Below are 23,575 nucleotides of genomic sequence, written 5' to 3' on the forward strand. Positions count from 1 at the left end.
ATTGCCTGGATGGTGCAGGGAATGAGATTGATTGAAAAGAGGCAGGAGGGACTTCCCTGGTGGTCCAGTGGGTAAGACTCCGGGTTCCCAATGCAGGGGGCCTGGGTTCGATCCCTGGTCAGGGAACTAGATCCCGCATGCATGCCACAACTAAGAGTTCGCATGTAGCAACTAAGAAGTCAGCATGCTGCAACTAAGAAGCCCACATGCAGCAACTAAGACTGGGCGCAGCCAAAATAAATAAATACATAAATAAATAAATATTTTTTAAAAAAGAAAAGACGCAGGAAAGAACTTTCTAGGAGATGAACATGTCTTGTAAGTTGATCTGGGTGGTGTTTTACACAAATACTTTTTTTCCCCCAAAATACAGTGAACTTAGGATCTGTGATTTTACTATATATGAACTATATTGTTGACATTTTTTAAAAAGTAAACAAACTAGGAAAATATCTGTGTCCCTTAGGCTATGTAAGGCCAGTCCTTCCATTTAAGCCTGTGCATACTGGCATGCCTTCTTGCAAACTCAAGGAAATAATCTCTTCCCTCTGTCCAGCATCATCTGTTTTTTCACTTTCTACTGTATCATTCTTTTCAGCATACAAATATGCTGAAACTTCTGCCCCTCCCTCCCAAAAAACCTCAAAGACACATATATCTCCAACTATTATTTCCCTGCTCCCCATTACAGTAAAAACACTTCTAAAAGATTGTGCTATTAAATAGCAAGGTTCCCTAAACAAGATAAACTCATTAATTTAAAATTCAATTTTCAGGAGCACATGTGTGACATACTAATGACTAACAATTACATAGCAATTTGCAGCTTATAAAGCATTTTTATGTATGTTATTGCCTTTAAATCCTCACAATAACCCTGTAGTGTAGGTATTGCTATTATCTGTTTAAGAGAAACAAAAGGTTCAGCAAAGTTCTATAACCTGCCAAAGATCAGACAACAAATAAATGATACCTAACTTCAAATCATGTGCTTTCTTGTTCAATATACTACTCTGAGACAGTAAGAACTCTCAACACAATAAAAATGTCCGACCAATGCAAAATATCCAAATCTAGCCAAAATAAGCTAATATTCCATCACCTTATGGTCGTATTTCAAGTAACATTTAAACAACCAAAATCTACTACAACAAAATTATTATAGTGTGTAAGTAGGTAACTAGATAATTTATTATCCAAATGGGATACTTTTGAGAATAAAGGAAGAGCTATTAATAATTATGCCAGGATAAAAGGCATGATCCAGGACTGTCTTGGGCAAACTGGGACATATGGTCATCCTATTTATAAGCCAGCTATGCTATGTGAAAATAAGAATTCAGACTTACGTTTTATTACAGTATTTTTTAAAATAATGTTTTAAAACCGAGTAGGTATGAAGAGGTAAATAGGCAGTTAACCAATGTTACAGGAAAGGGTTAACATTTAAACAGTCTACACATTTTGGTTCCATTTCATCTTTGACAGTTCTGCTTAATATAGCAATACTGTGGCTGGAAAGATTTGGAATTAGAAAACCTTGTATGCTTTTTCAAACAAAGATGACCTATTTATAAATGAGTATTAACAGCTGACATTGCAGTTCTCCAAGGGAAGGATTCCTGCTTTAGTTCTTCAAAATATTTCATAAATGAAACAATTTCATTTTTCATTTTATTTTAAAAACTCATTAGCCTCACTAAGAAGTCTCATGGCATAAAAAAGTTCGTACAGTAATATGAAATTTATAATTCTTAAGACACAAGTCCTGAAGTGAGTTTGAAAATTCTGTTTAAAGGTTCTAAAGATACCAAATCAACAAAACAAGGCAGTTTCAGTCTTAGCCAGAATTTAGTCTCGATATGAATGTTCTCCATCTGAGTGGCTTGGCAGATCCTACTGGATGTACCTCAAAGTCTTGAGTGTTAGGAGAAAAATACCCCAGGACCCCACCCACAGCCCACATAAATTTCCCAATGTAGGCTTAACCCACAGAAGTGGTTACAGAATTATCATGTAGGGCAGTCATGTCAAGTCCCAGAATAGTCTTAAACCAAACCTGACCTGTCTGGGAAAGCCAAAGAATTGGGTTCCTCAGCTCTACAGCAAACACCCTCCCTGTCTCCCTACCTCATTTTCCCAGTCTTCCCTGGCACAAACTCAAGCTGTAAGCAATGCCCAAAACCAGATGAGACATTCATGTCAGGAAGGCAATATTCATAGGAGTATTTTGAAATACTGTTGGCTCACTGAAAAGTGCATAATGTAGGAGTTAGGAGACCTAAATTCTCTCTTAAGCTCTATCACTGCCAAACTAGGATATATCACTTCACTTTGGGCCTCAAGGTCCAGTATAGAAAAAGAAAAAGAGTAAAATGGTGACTTCCCTGGTGGTGCAGTGGTTAAAAATCCACCTGCCAATGCAAGGGACAAGGGTTCGATCCCTGGTTGGGGAAGATCCCACATGCCGCCGAGCAACTAAGCCCGTGCACCACAACTACTGAGCCTGTGCTCTAGAGCCCGCGAGCCACAACTACTGAGCCTGCGTGCCCCAACTACTGAAGCCCACGTACCTAGAGCCCGTGTTCCGCAACAGAAGCCACTGCACCACAACAAAGAGTAGCCCCCGCTCGCCGCAACTAGAGAAAAGCCCATACACAGCAACTAAGAGCCAACGCAGCCAAAAATAAATAAAATTAAAAAAAAAAAAAATTAAGAGAAAAAAAAAAAAGAGTAAAATGCTCTCTAAGATTCTCTTCTAGTCCTGACATTCTACATTTTCCTATGTCTCCTGAATTTTAACTCAAGTGTCAACTTTCCTGTTGGGGCAATTAAAAATGTTTTATTATTTCTCACATGAAGACAAGCTGGAATCTGATATACGTAATCTGATAATCGGCTTTACAGGATGTAAACTCTTCATTAGTAATGGTGTAGTAGAGTAGAATACAAATAATAGTAAAAGTCAAAGAGTGAAATTCTCCAGCCAAACTTATTCAAAGATTTAAAATTTTTTTTTAAATTCTTTTGATTTAAATATTTAGGAATTCATAATAGTTGAATGCTATACTGGAAAGGGCACTGAACTAGGTATCTAGAGATCTGGGTTCTAGTTCAAGATATGCAACTACTTGTGTGAACCTGAACAAATCACAGTATCTCTTGGCTTCAGTTTCTTCAACTGTAAAATGAGGGAATTAGGTCAGTTCACTTCCTGTTTAAAAAATCTAAGATTTAAACATTTATTTTCAGACGACACCATTCTCTAAGGGGACCAAATTGCTTTCAACAAGAAGAGAATACTCCATTTATAAAACGCCTTAAAATATAAGAACACTTTCATATCTAACCAGCAACGCTGTGGAATACATATTTGTATCACCATCACTGAGTATTTCATTAAACAAATGTCCAGAGAAGGAAAAAAGAGAAAAAGAAGATCAGTAACTCAGAAAAATACCCTCAATTAGAACCTAGGTATGTTGACCGCTGGCCCTCACTTGTTTCCAATCCTATTGATGTATTCTGTCGTAGTCATTGCGAGGAGTCACATATTACTATATTTAGCAGCAATTATTTTAAGTGTGGTATAAAAAACAACATTAGACACAAAGTCAGATTTTGATAGCTTGGTGACCTTGATCATTCTCCGCACCAGTATTAAAAGCAAGTAGGTAGTACCCATCCTTTCGGCTACCGTTAAACTGGGTACAAAATGGGTATATGCCTAACATCATAAACGTGAAAACTAAAGGTATGACAAAATTGCATTAAATGCAGTCCTCACTGGGAACCAGCTGCTATCTGTAGGATTACCAACCCATTTAAAACTGTCACCACATATATAGAGTTGCTTCAACTTCAGTAGTCTCCCTGCCTACTCCTAAACCTAAGTTATTAAGTTCCTTGGAGGACTACAGAAAGCAAGAGAGTTACTATAGATGTCTCTCAGAATACTCTAAAATTTTTGTTCACAGAAGCAGTTTTTTCAGGAAATTTTAGTATGTTGTTTTTATAAAGGTATCATGCAGAGCACTATATCATGGATATCTGGATTCAGTTCCTAACTCTGCCACTAACTTATTTTGCACAAGGCACTCAAGTCTTCTTGGTCTCAGTTTCCTCAGGTATAAATGTGGTAGCTGGGTTTAGATAATATCTAAAAATCTTTTTTTGAGTCATGTCACTATAGTTGAAGTCTACGTAAAATGTAGACTAACATCTGAAGAAACAAGAATAAATGTAACTATTAGTAGTTACCTATCCTTCCACAAGTCAAATAAGGCTGGTATTAACCTTTAAATCAGTCTTTTTAATACAACCACCATTCAACCCCTACGTTAAAAAATACATCCTACTGTCACTGGCCGAGCAGCAGAAGCTTTATATTTGGGTTTTTCTCCACTGAAGAGTAGCCAGGAATACGATGATGGATTAATATTGACTCCACATAAGAAGTGGCCCTTAACATGGAAAGTATTTGACCCACACTCCTAGAAAGTATTTGACCCACAGCTACTCCTTAGTAGCTGGCTACAATGATGGGAGTTGGGAGTGGGAAGAGGGAGCACTGACTAGGTTTAACAGCATAATCCTAATTCATCATAAAATACTGTTAGCATTAAAAGCTAGACTTATATGTCCCAATACAATTTATTGTGAAATCTTTCCATGTTGATCTCCACACTTCAGTACCCCAATTCCTCCTTCTGCATAATGAGGTAAATACTCTTTGTGTTAATATAGAATTACGCCGATTAAGAGAAACTGCATCCCAGTTCAGCACAGTTAACGTATCTTACTTTAACTTCCCTGAGGGTCAGGTTCTCAAGTCATTTCTTAAACATTGTGTAGTCAAATTCACCACTGAGAAACCATTAAATCACCACGACTTAGGCTGCTGGAAGCTCACAGACCAAAATTTAACTAATTTTATTCTCTTCACATTTGTGCTGGGGCCTCCCTTTCTCTGGGACAATGAAGGCCAAGGTCTACTATAAAAGAGGCAGTTCAGAACACTGAGTAAATAAGGCAATTTATCTCTTTTTATAAATAGTTTCATTAGCATAAGGTAAACATTCAGTCAATGCTACCCGCAGACATTGGACAGGGCCATTATTCTGTCGCCATTACCAAAAAAGAACCTTCCAAACTCTGGAAGAGCAACTGAAGGAAGCCTCACTTTTATTGATCTCATTGTATACCTACTACCTCATGAAACCCATATTGCGTGTGACTCTCACATAAAAGTAGGTAAACAGATGGTACCTGGGGAACCAGAGTACTAATTCCAGTCATAAGCAAACATTTTTGGGACACACAATTTCACAACTTGGTAGCAATCTACCTGCATCAAAGGGCCAACTTTGCAGGTCTGCACTGGGCCACCAACGAAGTTGTCAGAAGGCATGACACGCGGGCATGGACACGCCCGGTGCACGTCACACTTCCCCAGGCCTCGGGCTATCCCGGGGGAGGGAAAATAGCTACATTTTCACAAGAAACCCACTACGCTCACCAGCAAGCTTCAAACCCTGTAATCTGGGTAAGGGTCACCTCAGCGGTGCGGCTACTCGCAGGGCTCCGCCATGTGCCTCAGCCCCCAAAACTTCTGAGGAAGGCAGAAATGACCAAATGAAAAGTGCAGAGAGAGCCTCCAACATGAGGGGGACCGGTGGCACTGGGAGGCTCCAGAACACCCAAGAGAAGGGGCGACAGTTCTCCGGCAGCCAGGAGGCTAATGCCCAGCAAGCGCGCAGTTTAGGCTGCCGCTCTCATTACCTGATGGCCGTCATGGCTTCACCTTCCTGCCCCACGCAACAGCGTTCGCGTCCGATGCTCTGCGTCCGATGCTCTGCGTCCGCACGGACGGCAGCAGCAGGTACCACAGCCACTGCTCCTGGGCTCAGGCACTCAGCAACGGGGAGCGCGTCCTCACACACCCCGCGCGCGGGCGGCCCCCGCTAAGCCAGCCGCACGCGCTGATTGGCCGAGCCCGGAAGGGGCGGGCGCTCCGCCCCGGGCCCGCGGCCCGAGACTAGCCGAGGCCGCCTCGGGCAACTGCAAGTCGCCCGCGCGTCTCGTGCAGGTTCGCCGGCGCGCGGGCTATCGGGGTGGCTAGCGGGTGCGGTGGCCATCTTGAGTCCTGGTAACGGAGTTCCCCCCTACTCCTGGCTTACGGGGCACGAGGATGGGTGCCCGCCTCAAAAATGGCCGCCCCGAAAGGCAACCGGCTTGTCAGTCACATGGCCCTGTCTACCTCGGCCAGCCCAGGTCGCTTTAACAGGACTTGGGACAGGGACGGAGTCAGGGCAATCTTCGGGGATGGGGTTTAACAGCCTGAAAACCCATCTGCAGAAAAGCAGCAGCCGCCTGGGAAACCTCAGCCCGGGTAGAAGCGATCGCGTGGCAACAGCAGCACATGTTTTAATTCGAACTCGCAGCCTTTTAAGAGTCAAATGCTGAGTCTTGTGGTCCCCAAACGTTTTTGAAATTCAGAAACACTTAAAACAGGCTCTTTAATACAGAAGTGTCCACGGTCTCACTATAAACCTGTGAATCAGAACCTAGAAAGGTGAGGCCCATACATTGGTATTTTTAGCAAGTTCCCGGGTGATCCAGGTACACGTGTAAAGTTTTAAAGCCTCTGGGCCAAACTAGCCCACTCAGACTACCTGCTTGACACACTAATTGTCAGACTTCCTCACTTTTCTGAAAAGTACGAAGCGCTCTGAAGTAAGCATCTAATGCCATAGGGAAAAATTGGAAGAACCCTAACTCTTGGAGCTAGCCTTACAATTTAGTGGGGGTTAAAGGATTTAAGAAACTGATTCTGAACCACTAATAAAAGACAGGTAAGGGGCTTTCCTTGTGGTGCAGCGGTTAAGAATCCGCCTGCCAATGCAGGGGGCACGGGTTCGATGTGACCATCGAAGACCCAACGCAGCCAAAAATAAATAAATAAATAAATAAGACAGGTAAAACAATTCCAACTGCGGGAAGGACAGAATGGAGGATAATCAGTAAGCGCTTTATGACCTAAATAGCTTTTATTTATTCCCTCTTTATTCTCTGTGCAAATATTTATATAAATAGACCACAACCTCCAGTGGCATTCATTTACTAACCATTTGGATGGTGATCAAGTCCATAAGTGTGAAATCAGTTACATTAGAAACACAATCCAGGGCTTCCCTGGTGGCGCAGTGGTTAAGAATTCACCTGCCAATGCAGGACACATGGGTTCAAGCCCCCATGGGGGAAGATCTCACATGCTGCAGAGCAGCTAAACCCGTGAGCCACAGCTACTGAGCCTGTGTTCTAGAGCCCGCGAGCCGCAACTACTGGGCCTGCGTGCCACAACTACTGAAGTCCGCGCACCTAGAGCCACACTCTGCAACAAGAGAAGCTACCACAATGGGAAGCCCCATGCACCACAACAAAGAGTAGCCCCCACTCGCTGCAACTAGAGAAAGCCCGCACAGCAACGAAGGCCCAACGAGCCAAAAATAAATAAATAATAAAGTAAATAAAAAAAAAAAACACAATCCAACATGTGATATTGAAGTGTGCATACTGTGACTGAAGGAACTGAATTTTTATTTAATTTTAATTAGCTTAAATTTTAAAACCAAAAGGTAAAATATTTTTCCATTAAACACAATTTTGTTTTCATTGCACTACATTTCACCTTTTAACTGTGAAAAATTTAGCATCCAAACTGAGACACTGTAAATATAAAATACATACTGAATTTTTCAAGACTTAGTACAAAAAAAATACAGAATATCTCAGTAATAAATTTTGTATTGATTACATGTTGAAATAATACTTAGCTACACTGGGTTAAATAAAATATATTAAGATTAAATTAAACTGTTTCTTTTTACTTTTTTCATGTGGCTACTAGAAATTTTTTAATTTTATGTCTTGCATTATATTTCTACCTGACAGTGCTGTTCTACTAAGTTAGCCTTGCTTTTTTCTTACTTATCATTGCCCCGTGACAGAATAATTATGTTCACTAAATGAAATTAGTAGAGACCAATTTATACAAATCTGTCGTTCCTTACTAACCATCTGCAACATCAAGTATTCCAAAAGATTTCAAGTTTCCTTCGAAAATGCGCTTTTTTTTTAGCATTTTTCTCTTTAGTTTGGAAAATCCTACCTAGAATGAAGCCATGTACTATAAATCTGATGTGTTCAGTCCATGAGTAAATGCTATCAAAAACAGAGCTATACTTGGCTGATTGGGACTTTGACCAAATGTCCACAAGCAGAACTAGTCAATTGTTCCTCTGGATTAAACAAGATCTGAATCAAAGCAGCAGCAGAATAGCAATTTGAAGCAGGGGAGACACTGACTAATTCAACAGTTTGCCTCCTCCTCTAATGGAAAATGTTAATAGGTAACCCACATGAACTAAAGTAAAACCAGGAATAATCCTTAGAACAAATTTCAAAACCTCCATGTAACTTTTAATATGGGATGGAGTATGGTGCTTTTCAAACTTTAATATACATACACATCACTTGAGTGATCTTGTTAAAGTAAGGGTTTGATTCAGCGAGTCTCTATGGTCAAGATTTTGCATTCCTTTATGTTCCCAGATTTTGCCAATTGCTTCTGGTCCGTGGGCCATGCTAAGTAGCAAGGCTGTAAAGGGAAGTAGCAAGATTGTAAAGATAGCAAGACAGAAGTGACTTGGAACCCCTGCTTGACTTCCTGCATGACCTTGGGCTGGTTCTTAACCTATGTGTCCCTCCGTTTACACATTACATGCTTTTCAGGGCATTGGGAAGATTAAAACTTAATTCTAGTAAAGTCTAATAGAGTCCTCAGCACATGACATGATTATTACTTCATTGTTACCACACTTCTTAAAATTACATCTCTGGGAAGCATGATATGAAAGCTAACATGAACTTGGCCTTGTGAAAAATAAATGAACTTTTACTCATGCCTAACATACTTTGTTGACTCCTATTTTTGATTTTTAACAAAAAACTAATTGTGGTACCAAAACAGCTAGATTTGAAACTTTGCTTTTTAACAAATACAGTATATTCTATGTCATTAAGGGATGATAAAAGCCTGCAATATTCAAATATTCAATCAATTAAAGCCATATCACATTCAAAGATTTTTTAAAAAGCTACTTATTTTTGAGAAGTGACACTTTGCATCTAACAATCAAAACTTTGATTTTTTTTACTCATAATCAGTCAACACAACTTTCAAAAAGTGTATTACTTAAAATGTACGTAGGTAACGGTTCATTTCAGCAGGTACAGATACAAAAATGCTATTTCAGTAAACAGGGCTCACGTGTGATTGTTCTTTCAGAGTCAATCAGGTAGAGATAAAAGACATGTTTTTCCAAATAAAGACAGCGGCTTTTTTAATTCACAGCACGTTCCTTTCCTCAGCCTTTCATGCTTTTTTTCTCTTCCACCCAATTTTTCTCAAACACACACACACACACACACACACACACACACAGTTAGCTACCGAGTAACCACTAAAAAACTCTTTCAATCAATTTTTTAAGCAATTTATTTCAATCCTATTCTTCACTTTAGGGAAAAGCAGTCAGTTTGAATTATTAACCTTCATTAACTTTCTTCTAATTCAAATAGTTGAATCAAGATCAGTGGGTCAGAATAGTTTGCTCTTGGAAAGATAGATAAGTAAATATTCTATCTACTTTACCTAATCATGTGGTTAGTCTGCCACTAAAAGCACCTAGATAGCTAACCCCAAATAGTTAAACAAATATGTTTATGGATAGCATAACAAATATGTAGACTAACCTTTTCAACAAATGCTTCCAAACCCAAAATAATAGCAAAGTTCTCTTCAAACACAACCAGTTTGTTGTTAAGTGTGCAATAAAACAAGTATTTTCATATATTAGTACATTTCTAGAAAGCTTTGTGGCAATATGTGTCACCAATTCCACTTTATAGGCAACTATCATAGATAAAATAGAACAAACATGAAAGAAGATGTGTATACCTAGTTATTCATTTCACATTAATAGTAGCAAAAATTTATTATATCCCTAAATAAGCAAAAATAGAGTAATGGTTAAATAAATTACAGAAGAATGTTATGAAGCTACTATAAAATGTTTTCATAGACTTTTTAAGGACAGAGGAAAATGCTCATGATATAATCTTAAGTGAAAAAAGCAAAACAATCCAACAAAAGGAATGTAGAGTATAATCTTGACTATGTTAAAAATATATATATATGCCATATATACACAGAAAAAAGACTGGAAAGAAACACACCAAAATGTTATTACTGGATTCTCTGGAAAGTAGAATTATGTGTCGTTTTGACTTTATTATTTATATTGATCTACTTTATAAATTTTCTACTACATGTTGGTTTTATTAGCATAAAATTTTTGTATTATTAAATTTTAATGGCCTTTCTGAAATGGTTTAAAAATACAAAACTTATTCCTGCTCTTTTTTAAAACCTGTGTCTTTTTAAATCACAACCATCAAAACTACCCTTATTTTTAGAGGAATTACGCTTACTTTATAAATGTCTCATCTTTTCATGTGTAAAGATTCTTTAAGACAGGAATAACAAAAATAAAATGTCTTTATGATTTTCTTATTTAATTTTAAATCTTAACTTGACAAAAATTAAAAGCATAAGTACCACTTTTAGAGCTTTGCATAGCCTTTAAGAGGCCAGCTGTCACAAGATTGAATGTGGAATATTTTCCCTGCATGTTACTTAAAAATACATCTTCTCATTTCATATGAATGAAAATACTGGGACTTCCCTGGTGGCGCAGTGGTTAAGACTCCCAATGCAGGGAGCCAGGGTTTGATCCCTGGTCAGGGAACTAGATCTCACATGCATGCCACAGCTAAGAGTTCACATGCCGCAACTGGAGAGCCCACCTGCCACAACTAAGATCCGGTGCAACCAAATAAATAAATATTTTTAAAACGAAAAGAAAATACTGATAAAATAAGATTTTAAAGCAATCTATACCATACTCCAAAAAGAGAAATTTCTTAAGACTTGTCTCCCTAAAATAATTAGTGCCACAGAGTAAAGTTCAGGAGCCAGGGAATAAAGAGATGGGAATTCTAATCCCAGGCCTACCAAAAAAATGTATGTCCTTTGACCATCAGTTTCCTTATCTGAAACACCAGGTAGTTTGTTACAGGTGACATCTCAGGTCCCTTTCAGTTCTTAATGGACAGTGGAAGAAAAAAACTGTCCACTTGTAACAATACAAATTGGGTTGCTTTTTTAAGAGTTGATCAGTTTTAATGAAAATAAAACACATGCAATTTTACTTAGCTTTCATTATGGACAAAGTTATTCAAAGAAACATTGCTAAATGTATTACCCCAAAAAATATTATAAGAGGTTCACTATTTTTATTTCCTTTTAATTATTATCTGTAGATTCTTATGTCACATTTCACTTTAACATGACATATTCAAACAGAATATAATCTTTAAATGGAACCTGACAATTTATTTCCCAGGAGAATTTGAAGAATATAATAACATTTGACTGACTGAACTTTACTTACTAAGAATTCTTAGCAAAACTCCCTCCCAAGAACACCTACACAGTGCTTCTATATTTTCAGTGAACCACAAATCTTTAAAAGTCAAAGAAAACTTCCAATCTAAAAGTATAGGACAGGGACTTCCCTGGTGGTGCAGTGGTTAAGAATCCACCTGCCAATGCAGGGGAAATGGGTTCGAGCCCTGGTCCGGGAAGATCCCACATGCTGCGGAGCAACTAAGCCCGTGTGCCACAACTACTGAGCCTGTGCTCTAGAGCCCGTGAGCCACAACTACTGAGCCTGCGTGCCACAACTACTGAAGCCCGCGTGCTTACAGCCCATGCTCCGCAACAAGAGAAGCCACTGCAGTGAGAAGCCCATGCACCGCAACGAAGAGTAGCCCCCGCTCGCGGCAACTAGAGGAAGCCGGCATGCAGCAACGAAGACCCAACGCAACCAAAAAATAAAATAAATAAATAATTGATTCTTTAAAAAATAAAATAAAAAAATAGAAGTATAGGACAACAGTGCGTCCCAATTATTTATGCTGCCAAGAATATATTTTGAAACTATATAATTGAATATATCACTATCATTTCACAAAAGGGCATTTTAACATAAAAATGTAAAAAGGACATCACAGAACAAACAGCACTACCTGAAGTATTGCTGGTAACCTTATGAAGTATATTTTCTATATAAAAGATTTTTCTTATTTTACCATAAATCTGGTACTTCACAAACAAGCTTTTAGGAATCAATCACTTGGGAATTCCCTGGCAGTCCAGTGGTTAGGACTCCGTGCTTTGACTGCTGAGGGCACGGATTCAGTCCCTGGTTGGGGAACTAAGATCCCACAAGCCGCCATGCAGCCAAAAGAAAAAAAAAAGGAATCAATCACTCATTAACTCAACAAATTTTTTTTTTTTAAATAGATTCATTTATTTTTATTTATTTATTTTTGGCTGCATTGGGTCTTCATTGCTGCGCACGGGCTTTCTCTAGTTGTGGCGAGCGGGGGTTACTCTTCACTGTGGTGCGCGGGCTTCTCATTGTGGGGGCTTCTCTTGTTGCGGAGCACAGGCTCTAGGCGCGCGGGCTTCAGTAGTTGTGGCACGCAGGCTCAGAAGTTGTGGCACGCAGGCTCAGTAGTTGTGGCTCGCGGGCTCTAGAGCACAGGCTCAGTAGTTGTGGCGCACGAGCTTAGTTGCTCTGCAGCATGTGGGATCTTCCCGGACCAGGGCTCGAACCCGTGTCCCCTGCATTGGCAGGCGGATTCTTCACCACTGCGCCACCAGGGAAGCCCTCAACAAATATTTATTGAGATCTTCTCTACTACTCAATACTAGAGATTCAGCAATGACCAAGAACATGTACTGCCCTTATAGAACTTATATTCTAGTGAGGAGATATAGATAATCAAATAAACAAGAACATTAAATGATCATAAGTGCTATGCAGAGAATTAAAACCAGCAGATAACATAGAGAAAGGCTCTTTAGAGTGGGTAGTCAGGGAAGACCTCCAGTAGGAGAAAACTGAATGACAAGGAAGAGCAAGGTGGGGGAAGGGATTCCAGACAGACAGACAGCACTAAAATAACTGGAAGGCCAGTGTGAAAAAAAGGGGAGGGGCAAAAGGTTGTGGTCAGAGAAAGAAGCAGAACGTCTTAGCTTTGATGAGCCTAAGAAGTTTAGACTTTGTTATAAGCAAGACAGGAAGCCACTGTAATTAAGTTCTAAACAGAGGAATGACATGATCTGATTTTGTTTTAAAAGATCAACCTGGTTATACTGTAGAGAATGGATCAAAGGAGCATGAAAGCAGAAAGACTAAATTAAAAGCCTATTACAGTAATAAAGATGACAAATAATTGTGGTTTGAACAATGAAGATAGTGGTGGACATAGAAAGATGTAAATGGACATTTTGGAGGTATTGGGTTGGCCAAAAGGTTCTTGCGGTTTTTTCCATAAGATGGCTCTAGTAGCCCTTAGTTGTCTTTAACTTCATTCGAAACAATTTTGTTAGATTGTATTGCGACAGCTGTCATATCAGAGTGCATTTTTTAAAAAAACATCAAAATTGGTGAATTTTTGTGTAGCCATTTTAATACTGAAGTTGGAAGGAAAAAAAGCAACATTTTCAGCATATTATGCTTTATTATTTCAAGAAAGGTAAAAATGCAACTGAAACACAAAAAAAGATTTCTGCAGTGTATGGAGAAGGTACTGTGACTGATCGAATGTGTCAAAAGTGGTTTGCGAAGTTTCGTGCTGGAGATTTCTCGTGGACGATGCTCCACGGTTGGGTAGACCCGATGAAGTTGATAGCGATCAAATCAAGACGTTAATTGAGAACAATCAACATTATACCACACAGGAGATAGCTGACATACTCAAAATATCCAAATCAAGTGTTGAAAATCATTTGCACCAGCTTGGTTATGTTAATCGCTCTGATGTTTGGGTTCTACATAAGTTAAGCAAAAAAAAACCTTCTTGACCATATTTCCACATGCGATTCTCTACCTAAACATAACAAAAACATTCCGTTTTTAAAACAAATTGTGACAGGCGATGAAAAGTGGATACTGTACAATGTGGAACAGAAGAGATCGTGGGGCAAATGAAATGAACCACCACCAACCACACCAAAGGCCGGTCTTCATCAAAAGAAGGTGATGTTGTGTATATGGTGGGATTGGAAGGGAGTCCCCTATTATGTGCTCCTTCTGGAAAACCAAGGGATTAATTTCAACAAGTACCACCCACAATTAGACCAACTGAAAGCAGCACCCAACGAAAAGGGTCTGGAATTAGTCAACAGAAAACACATAATCTTCCATCAGGATAACACAAGACCACATGTTTCTTTGATGACCAGGCAAAAACCGTTACAGCTTGGCTGGGAAGTTCTGAATCATCCGCCGTATTCACCAGACATTGCACCTTCAGATTTCCATCTATTTCAGTCTTTACAAAATTCTTAATGGAAAAAATTTCAATTCCCTGGAAGACTGTAAAAGGGACCTGGAACAGTTTTTTGCTCAAAAAGATAAAAAGTTTTGGGAAGATGGCATTGTGAAGTTGCGTGAAATATGGCAGAAGGTAGTGGAACAAAATGGGGAATACGCTGTTCAATAAAGTTCTTGGTGAAAATGAAAAATGTGTCTTTTTTTACTTAAAAACCGAAGGAACTTTTTGGCCAATCCAATAGAATGACAGGAATATGGGGGACTAAGGAAAATAAAGGAGTCAAGAGTAACTCCTAGATTTTAGACTAAATTGGATAAATTTGGACTAAATTGAGTAAATGGCGCTGCTGTTACTGAGATAAAAGGGAAAGACAAGAAAGAAGTTCAAAGGACAAGTTCCAGGGGAGGTCAGGGATAAAGACTTGGGAAACAGATTTTTCTTTCTAGTCTTTCTTACTCTGTAGTGCCTACTGCTTTCTATTAATAGACTAAAAATAGTTGTCCAGAATTGTATATGCAGTTTCATTTGATCAACACCCTAAGAGGGGAACCATTCTACCTTAGCAGTCACCTGCTAGCAGCCACTAAATATGTATATAAGTAAAATAACAGGTAAAACTTAATGAGTGCTTAATATGTGCCAGACACCATGCTATATATGTTTCAAGTACTATCTCATTTGAATTTACAAAAACCTTATCAGAAGATATTTTATTATCACCATTTTACATGTAAAGAAATTGAAGCTCAAAGAGGTTAAATAATTTGCTGAAAGTCACATGTTACAGAACAGAAATCCAAACTCTGGTAGCCTGACTCCAGAACTGGGGCTAATTACCACTGTACAGTGTTACCAAAGTAAACCCAAGACAGACTGACATAAGTCTGAGACTTTTATAAACACCCAAATTTCAGAACACCACACTATGACTTCAACCCATAAGATGTAGTAGTCCAGTAACAGCTTTCTTACTAGCCGGAGCATCATATGAAATACTTTCAGAAATTGCTTCCTTTATTTCCATATGTGCTTATTCAGAGATTAAATCTGAGCAGCCAATGAATCTGCCATTTTTGTCTTTAATTTAGCCAAGACTCCTAATTGCCACCAAGAATCATTTCTTAGACCTCTTCATTTTTAAAAATTTCAACCACAATTTCATTTCTGTCAAAATCACAAGACTGATTTTTGACAAAGAAAAACATCTTTTTTACCACTCTGCAAGAATTTAGGGGCACACAATGAATAGCAAGTGGTTAAATTTACTATAAAACTAAGTAAGTCTCCCACCCCAGCCATTTACTTTATGCAAATCAAATTTAGGCTTCAGTAAAATTACAAATTATTTCTTATCAAGATCTTTCAAGACTCATAAGTTGAAACCACAAATGTCCACAAAAGGTTCCACTGTAAAAAAAACAAATTTTTTTTTACTTATATTAGTCCTTGGGTATATCCTCTAACTCCTAGTGCCTATCATGTTCTACTATATAAGAGTAAAAATAAATGTGGTCTCAAATTAAACAGGCAGTTTTATCCAAAAAGAGTCCTAAGAAATAGAAATTTCTAACGGGTTGCTTGAGAAATGATGGAACTGGTTTTATAAAAAGTTTTCTTTTATTCAATGTTTTTTGGGGGTTTTTTTTCTAAGAGAGTATCCTAATAATAGGAATCAGCAATTTCATAGTCTCCGCTGATGAGGACTGACCTAGATTTGAAGGCCCTATCTTCCACCCTACTACATGGGCAGAGGGCCATCTTCTCTCACAGTCTGTGGGACAGGACACAGACTGGTACTGGCTCTCATCTGCCTAAAGACTGACCTGAAATTGGATTTCAGGGTGCAGAGAGAAATAGTGAAATATTTAGAGTGTAACCCCTCCTTGTGGAAATAGGGTAGACTGCTTTTCTGCAATAACTAGATATTTAAAATTGAAAGACTTGGAAGTTTATACAGTGGTGATGGTGGTGGAGGTGGTAGTGATAGTAGTCTCAGTGTTACTGCGAAACCTGGGAGGGAGAGAAGTGCAAAGAGCCCACCAAAACTGTTGTATTGGGGAAAATGTAATCTTTGAAGTGTCTTTCCTTATGCAGCACAACAGTCAAGTAGAATTAAAATTATAGATATAAATATAGTATATATACCATAGCACTCCTTGGAGTGCTTTCAATGGAGATTACTTCACCCAGTGGTTACTTAATGTGATCATGTAATCTCAAGTTAAAGGGGAAGGATCATTAGCTTTTGGGGTGGGTCGTCGTGCAGATTTCCTAATGATTCATTACATATATGAGAGAATCAGATATAGGAAACGTTAAGAACAAATTTTTTTTATTGCCTCAATAGTTATATAAGTTCATCAAGAAATGCAATGTGATGGGACTACCAATATCAGGGTTTGATATATGTTCACATACACAAACTATGTACATAGGTATGTATGTATATATAATATGATTCCAAAAGTTGTTATTTTGGTGTAACTAAGCATCTATAAGACATTTATCCTCATATGCCTGTTTATAAGTTTAAAATACACATAAGTTCTCCCATTCCCATTTCATTTGGGGGTGGGTTTAAATAGTCATTTTTAAATACTAGCATCTAAACCCACAGAATTTCATTCTAAGCTCTTATAATTTTTCACATTCTCCTCCTTAATTACTTTGAAGGAAATCTTGACCATCATCATGTCTTCCTCGGTGGGAAAAAAAATAGACTGGGGTGGAGGAGCATTAAGATGAATGTGGTTTATCTGAAAAACAGGACGTTTGTCTGCAGACAGAGGCAAAGAAGAATGACTCTGCAGCATAACTAGTCAAACAACCAGCCCAACCCATTCCCCAAAAGCCAGGGGTTAAACCCAAACACTGCTTCAAGATCTGGGATTCTAAATAGCCAAGGGTATGAGAAGATAAGTCCTTTTGCTTATATCTTAAGAAAGTGCTATTAATATTCCAAATATGAGCAGATATTCTGACATGGACATTTCCTCAAATCCCTACAGCTCTGTCACAGGGAATAGTCCTCTTCTGGAAACCACTCTGTCACCTAAAGATACAGTACACCACAAAACCTGCATTTTACAAGAATTAATGCTTTTTTTTTTGAGGTATGACTGACATATAACATTATATTAGCTTCAGATGTACAACGTAATGATTCAGTATTTGTATATATTGCAAAATGATCATCACAATAAGTCTAGTTAACATCCATAACCATAAATAGTTACAAAGATTTTTTTCTTGTGATAACAACTTCTAGATTTTTAACAAAAACGTTTAATGGTTTTGTTTTCTTTACTGAGGGGTGGAATGGGGGTTGGGGGGAGCAGATTTCTCACCTTTTCAGATTTCAACAAAAACATAACAGCTTCAGACTGCCTGTACGTGAAGGGAAGAAGTAATTAAATCCAAATGTAATCTTCAGGTATTGTAAGAAGGCAGTTCTTACTGAATGCCAAATAGACTTTTTAGGTAGTGTTAGGTAGCAAACTTATCTTAAAACTCCACAGAAATTTTTAGACCTTAAATTATTTCTACAAAACCTAAAACTCACAGTTCCATGGAAAAATACTATACATATTGAAATTAAACTCTGCACTTTGAAATCAAAAATTGACACATTTTCCAATGTTAGGGGTACGCGTGGCAGGGTGCAGGGGAGTAGACTATTGAAATTAATCATCTTTCAAAGGGCAATAACAGAATTAAAAGGTTGGATAAATTCAGTCATGGTTTTCAAAATTATTTTACTATAATTGTGGCAGATTAAAAATGGCCACAGTTTCTTGGAGACAAGAGTCTGTGTCCCCTCCCCTTAAATATGGGCTAAACTATGACTCCTTTGACCAGATTCCAGGCTAGCCTTAAAGGACTGCCAGCTCCTGCCTTGGTCTCTTGGAGCCCTGAGCTGCCATCTAAGAGGTCCAACTACCAGGTTGAGGAAACTACATGGAGAGGCCCTCAAACCACACAGAGAAAGAGAGGAACCCAGCTAAGCCAAGATTGCCAGCCACCACTACCAAAACACCAGGCAAATGAGAAAGACAACTTGTACCCTCACACCAGACCTGTTATCAGCTAAATACCTCCAAGTGATCCTAGTCAATAGCACATGCAGCAGAAGAATCAACCAGCTACTCCTGACCCACAAAACCATGAACTCTAATAAAATGGCTGTTCTTTTAAGCCACTAAATTTTAGGACAGAAAACCAAACTCATTGTGAAAAATACATTTTGCATTGCAACTAATACTCCATAAATATACATAATGGAAACGTTTCACAAAGCAATACTTACCTTTACCATATTCAATGCATTGACCTTTTCTATTTTCCTTTTATAAAATACCACTTTTTCTACACCCAAATTGATTCATGATCTAGTCTGAAAAGCATTTTAATGTTCTACTCACTTCACAGGTGCATACACAAATCTAGACAGAAACCTTAATAGGACCCAGGTGTTCTGATTCCTAATACAAAGCTCTTTTTCCTTGCCCCATGCTAACAGCCCACAGGTTCATAATAAGAAGCTTCTGACAAACTCACATACACACCTCAGAGCTGAGTGAAAAGCTGAAAAGCAGAGATGTCTGATGTTGGAAGTTATGTAAAAATCAGAAATAGCTAAGAGGAATGAGCCTTTTCCTTTTTTATCACTTCCCTTTACTTCCCCCCTTCTTTTCACAGATCTGTATTTTCCTACCCCTACTTCCTTTTTCCTATGGTTATCAAGCATTATAAAACTAAGGTTTTTAAATATTAGTTGAACTTAATGAAATGTTATAGTCATATTCTTAAAAGTAGGCTAACTGAACATTTTATCATTTCTCTAAAAATGTTGCTTTTTTTTTTTTGTATGAGGTCCAAGACTAGTTGTGGCTGTAGGTCATTTTTAATGAAACAGAATTCTCATCACTGCCATCTCAGATCTGGTAGAACATTTTCATAAAATTTGAATTAATAATATTAAAAGATTAACAGCTTTTTAGCTGATTACTAGTAATTGTTTCATATATAACATAGTATTTTTTGAAGCAAAGGGCTTGCTTTTTTTTTTTTTGATCACACAAATCACTGTTGATTCCTGTTCTATTGTTTATACAATACCTGAATATTTGAGCTAATCACTAAAAATAAATCAGATTCAGGTTTGAATCCTATCTCTGCCACTTATTGTATAATCTTGAGCATATTAAACTATGTGAACAGTAACGGTTATCCCATATAATTATAATAATTAATAATGCTAAGTCATAAGATTCAAATTATCAATATCAGGGAAAATTTCAAAATCTCTGAAGTAAATAAAAACTTACCAGAAATTGTTCTCTTAACTGGAACATTTTGACTCTTAAACATAAGCAAAATTGGTTTGCCCAAGGCTTTTAACGGAAAACACAACCTGCTCAAAACTGAAGTTTAGTGAGTTAATCCATTACAAAGCATACAATTAAGTATATCCCACAAGGGGATATTTATTCTTGGTGGGGGTGGGAGGGTACCTACATGTGTGAATAAGAGAACTTGAAAGACAAAAATCTAAACAAGGTTACTAAACACTAAACACATTACCACAGAATTTCTTTAAATAGTGTGCTTATCTAGCACATACAGAGTTCACTTTGACAAGTTCTCAACTTGTGTCTTCATAGTGTAATACAAACAGCAAGAAATGTGAATCAGATGTCCTGAGTGTAGAATGAGAGCTTAGTACTTAGGGATGCTTAACTTCTCTGGGTCTATTTCCTCAGATGAAGGCAGTTACCTGGTGGCCTTATGAGGATCCGTAAGAAAAGGTAAAAGTGCTTGACATATTCTTTAATATGTTATTTGTTTGTTTTTAACATTTATTTATTTATTTGGCTGTGCCAGGTCTTAGTTGCAGCATGTGGGATCTAGTTCCCTGACCAAGGATCGAACCCGGGCCCCCTGCATTGGGAGCACGGAGTCCTAACCACTGGACCACCAGGGAAGTCCTAAATATGTTATTTTTATCTTTAAAAAAAAAAAATTGCCTTTTGCCTCGTTGCAGCCGAGAAAGCAACATGGGGCACCAGCAGCTCTACTGGAGCCATCGGAGAAAATTCGGCCAGGGTTCTCGTTCTTGCCGCGTCTGCTCAAACCGGCACGGTCTGATCCGGAAATACGGCCTCAATATGTGCCGCCAGTGTTTCCGCCAGTACGCGAAGGACATTGGCTTCATTACGTTGGACTAAGTGTGAACTTCTTGAATGGGTCATCACGCATATCTACCTTCCTCAGAAACAATAACAACTCTTTGTATATAAAATAAAAATTTTTAAACTTCAAAAAAAAATTAAACTTCACTTCTTGTTCTAGAAAGTAGGACAATGAGAAGTTATAAGACTTCGGATCAAATTTCACCTCAGATACTTACTAGCTGTTACCTGATTGACATTTAACCTCACTGGGCTTCAATTCTCTAAACACAACCATGTAAATATCAGACTTTGATTTTTAAGTACCTCCTCAGGCACCAACAATCTAAAGAGTCTAAAACATGTTCAAAGAGTTTTCAAAAATCACATGAAATTGTAAATTACCATCTCAAAGCCACATCTGGCTAATACTGAGATTTGCTGTTGTTTTCACACTTCAGCTCCATGATTTGTTGGAAACTTCAGCTATAGAAGATCCTACCCAACCTCAGGATTTGCACACCCAGCCATCTCCTCCCATTCCTGCTCCCACCAGCATTCCCAAGCAGCCTTTGGAAATACCAAAGTAGCTTCTAAAAGGCAAAGGCTAAGAAAGCCTGCTTTAACCTGTTTTATGAGTATAAAGAAGCAATATCTTGACCAACAAGAAATCATTTAAAGAGCTCTGAATCTGACTTGATAGCTACAGGATACTAACAAGTTTTCTAAGGAATGTAGTTTATTCAAGCTTCACGTAGAAGTGAGATCAAAGGTCTCGTGTGTGTGTGTTTTCCATTAGTGAAAAAATGTACTCCTTTTCCCTTATTTGCGCTGAATCTAGGGGAGGAATGCTACACAAATAGGGAAAGAGGGGTACTAACGAAGGGATTCCTGTCTAATGCAGGAGGCTGGGCAAAGATAACTTAACATTGCTCCCAATTCTAAGGATTTGTGAGTGTAAGTCTAGAAATTTATATATTTCTCTACAGAGCATCTTTACAATATTCAAACTGAGGGATGAATATACCCAAAGAAGTCAAACCTACCATGTAGAGAAGAACCTAACTCCCGTACCTTCAAAAAAAAAAAAATCTTTTCAAGCTATTTTTTACTAAAATACTATTTTTTAATACTAAATATTAGTACTACTTAATTTAATAATGTAACTATGTTTTATTATAATATTTCAAATCTAAACAATCCAGCTCTGTACATTTGGATAAGCAAGTGCTATGTAAAACAAGACAAAGTAGAATTGTCAGTATACTTGAATGGGATCAACATGCTATCCCATGCTAAAATGTTATATAATCAGTTCATCTTGAGTATGTGAGAACAGAGACATAACCAAGGGTGTAAATCTGCATCACTTCTACAGCTTAACAGCTCTAATCTTCACCAAAACTAAGAACTAAAAATGATAGCTAAGGTCTCAGCTCTGCATAGGAAAAACAATTTCTGAAAAACTCTGTTTTAGGAGGAACCCAAGACCTCCTCAGTCATGCCTATAAAACAAGAAAATGTTCAAATCTCTAATGTGGTTAACTTCAAAGACAACACATTTGAACCGGTTTTTTTTTTTTTAAAGATAGTTTTCTTGTTTTTCAATTTGTTTACTCAGAAATTTAATGTGGCTTTCCAGACTTCAGCTCAAGGGCTCAAAGAGTAAAACTATTTATTTTGCTACATCAAGCTTAAAGGAATTTGAGAACCCTAAGACATGTGAATTTGATTCTTTTGCTATATTTTGTTTTCCAGTGACCCCTCTTGGATGAGTCAACAGACAAATTTCTTAAAAAGACCATTTTGCGGTATTACCTATTGGTTACATAGTACACTGTTACACAGTATGCTATGAAATTAAGAACAATGTTGCTGACCTTCAGTGCTTTTGGAGTTCTAATTACAATGCAAATAAGCTCACTAATTAAGGACCTGCTAACCCATAGGGAAAAGACTGATCATTCTGATAGGTCACTGAGTTCTTCTTTGCAAATTCACTTTCAGAAAATTTATTTCTCCACCAAATAAGCAATTCTACTACATTTTTTTTTTTAAGAAAGAAAACACTGACCACATGGCCTTAATAAAATGTTACTATTGGGCTTCCCTGGTGGCACAGTGGTTGAGAATCTGCCTGCCAATGCAGGGGACACGGGTTCGAGCCCTGGTCTGGGAAGATCCCACATGCCGCGGAGCAACTAGGCCCGTGAGCCACAACTACTGAGCCTGCGCGTCTGGAGCCTGTGCTCCGCAACAAGAGAGGCCGCGACAGTGAGAGGCCCGCGCACCGCGATGAAGAGTGGCCCCCTCTCGCCACAACTGGAGAAAGCCCTCGCGCAGAAACGAAGACCCAACACACCCAAAAATAAATAAGTAAATAAATACATTTATAAAAAAATAAAATAAAATGTTACTATTTATATAGGAGTAATATATATATTCTGAGGGAATTTTCCCCATGGACAAATGCAAGAAATGATTATTATAGTCAAGGCTCACTATAGTCACCAGAAAGAACAGAAATGTAATCTAGGAGTGCATCTCTTGGCCTCTGTCTTCCAGTATTGGATTTATTTCACACACAAGCTCACTCCATGTAACAAGAAAAAAGAAAGGTCCAAGAACCATGAAATGTTTTCAGGTACGAGTTCTATCAACTCTTATGAATAGATAAGAATTTACAGCCAATACATGAATCCATTATGTGCCACTGAGTACTACAAACATAACCTTAAAACATCTTTAAAGAGTTTAAGAATTAATTCACTGAATAAAATTTTAGAGCCTATGTTGCAATGAAGTAATTAGTTATAAGGCATTAAGAGTTATTCAACTAGTTTCCCTACTTCAAGTAGCACTAGACGAGATAA

General features: G+C 38.1%; 2 protein-coding genes across 3 annotated transcripts in view; one reads left to right on the forward strand and one right to left on the reverse strand.

Annotated features, from left to right (window-relative positions):
• Positions 1-23,575, reverse strand: part of ADK (adenosine kinase) — a 503,819-nt gene that overhangs the window by 471,174 nt on the left and 9,070 nt on the right. The window contains exon 1 of one of the 2 annotated variants that reach the window (XM_061197296.1): positions 5,782-5,910. The exons of the other annotated variant lie outside the window; for it this stretch is intronic. Coding sequence (XP_061053279.1) covers positions 5,782-5,795 — 14 coding nt within the window. The 5' untranslated portion in view covers positions 5,796-5,910. Of the gene's footprint in view, positions 1-5,781; positions 5,911-23,575 lie in introns of those variants that run through there. 2 annotated transcript variants of the gene reach the window in all.
• Positions 20,565-20,830, forward strand: LOC133095577 (small ribosomal subunit protein uS14-like). The gene has a single exon (XM_061197271.1). It carries the CDS (start codon positions 20,589-20,591, stop codon positions 20,757-20,759), a length of 171 nt encoding a protein of 56 aa, XP_061053254.1. The 5' UTR covers positions 20,565-20,588; the 3' UTR covers positions 20,760-20,830.

The sequence above is a fragment of the Eubalaena glacialis genome, chromosome 1, assembly GCF_028564815.1.
Source record: "Eubalaena glacialis isolate mEubGla1 chromosome 1, mEubGla1.1.hap2.+ XY, whole genome shotgun sequence".
NCBI lineage: Eukaryota > Metazoa > Chordata > Mammalia > Artiodactyla > Balaenidae > Eubalaena > Eubalaena glacialis.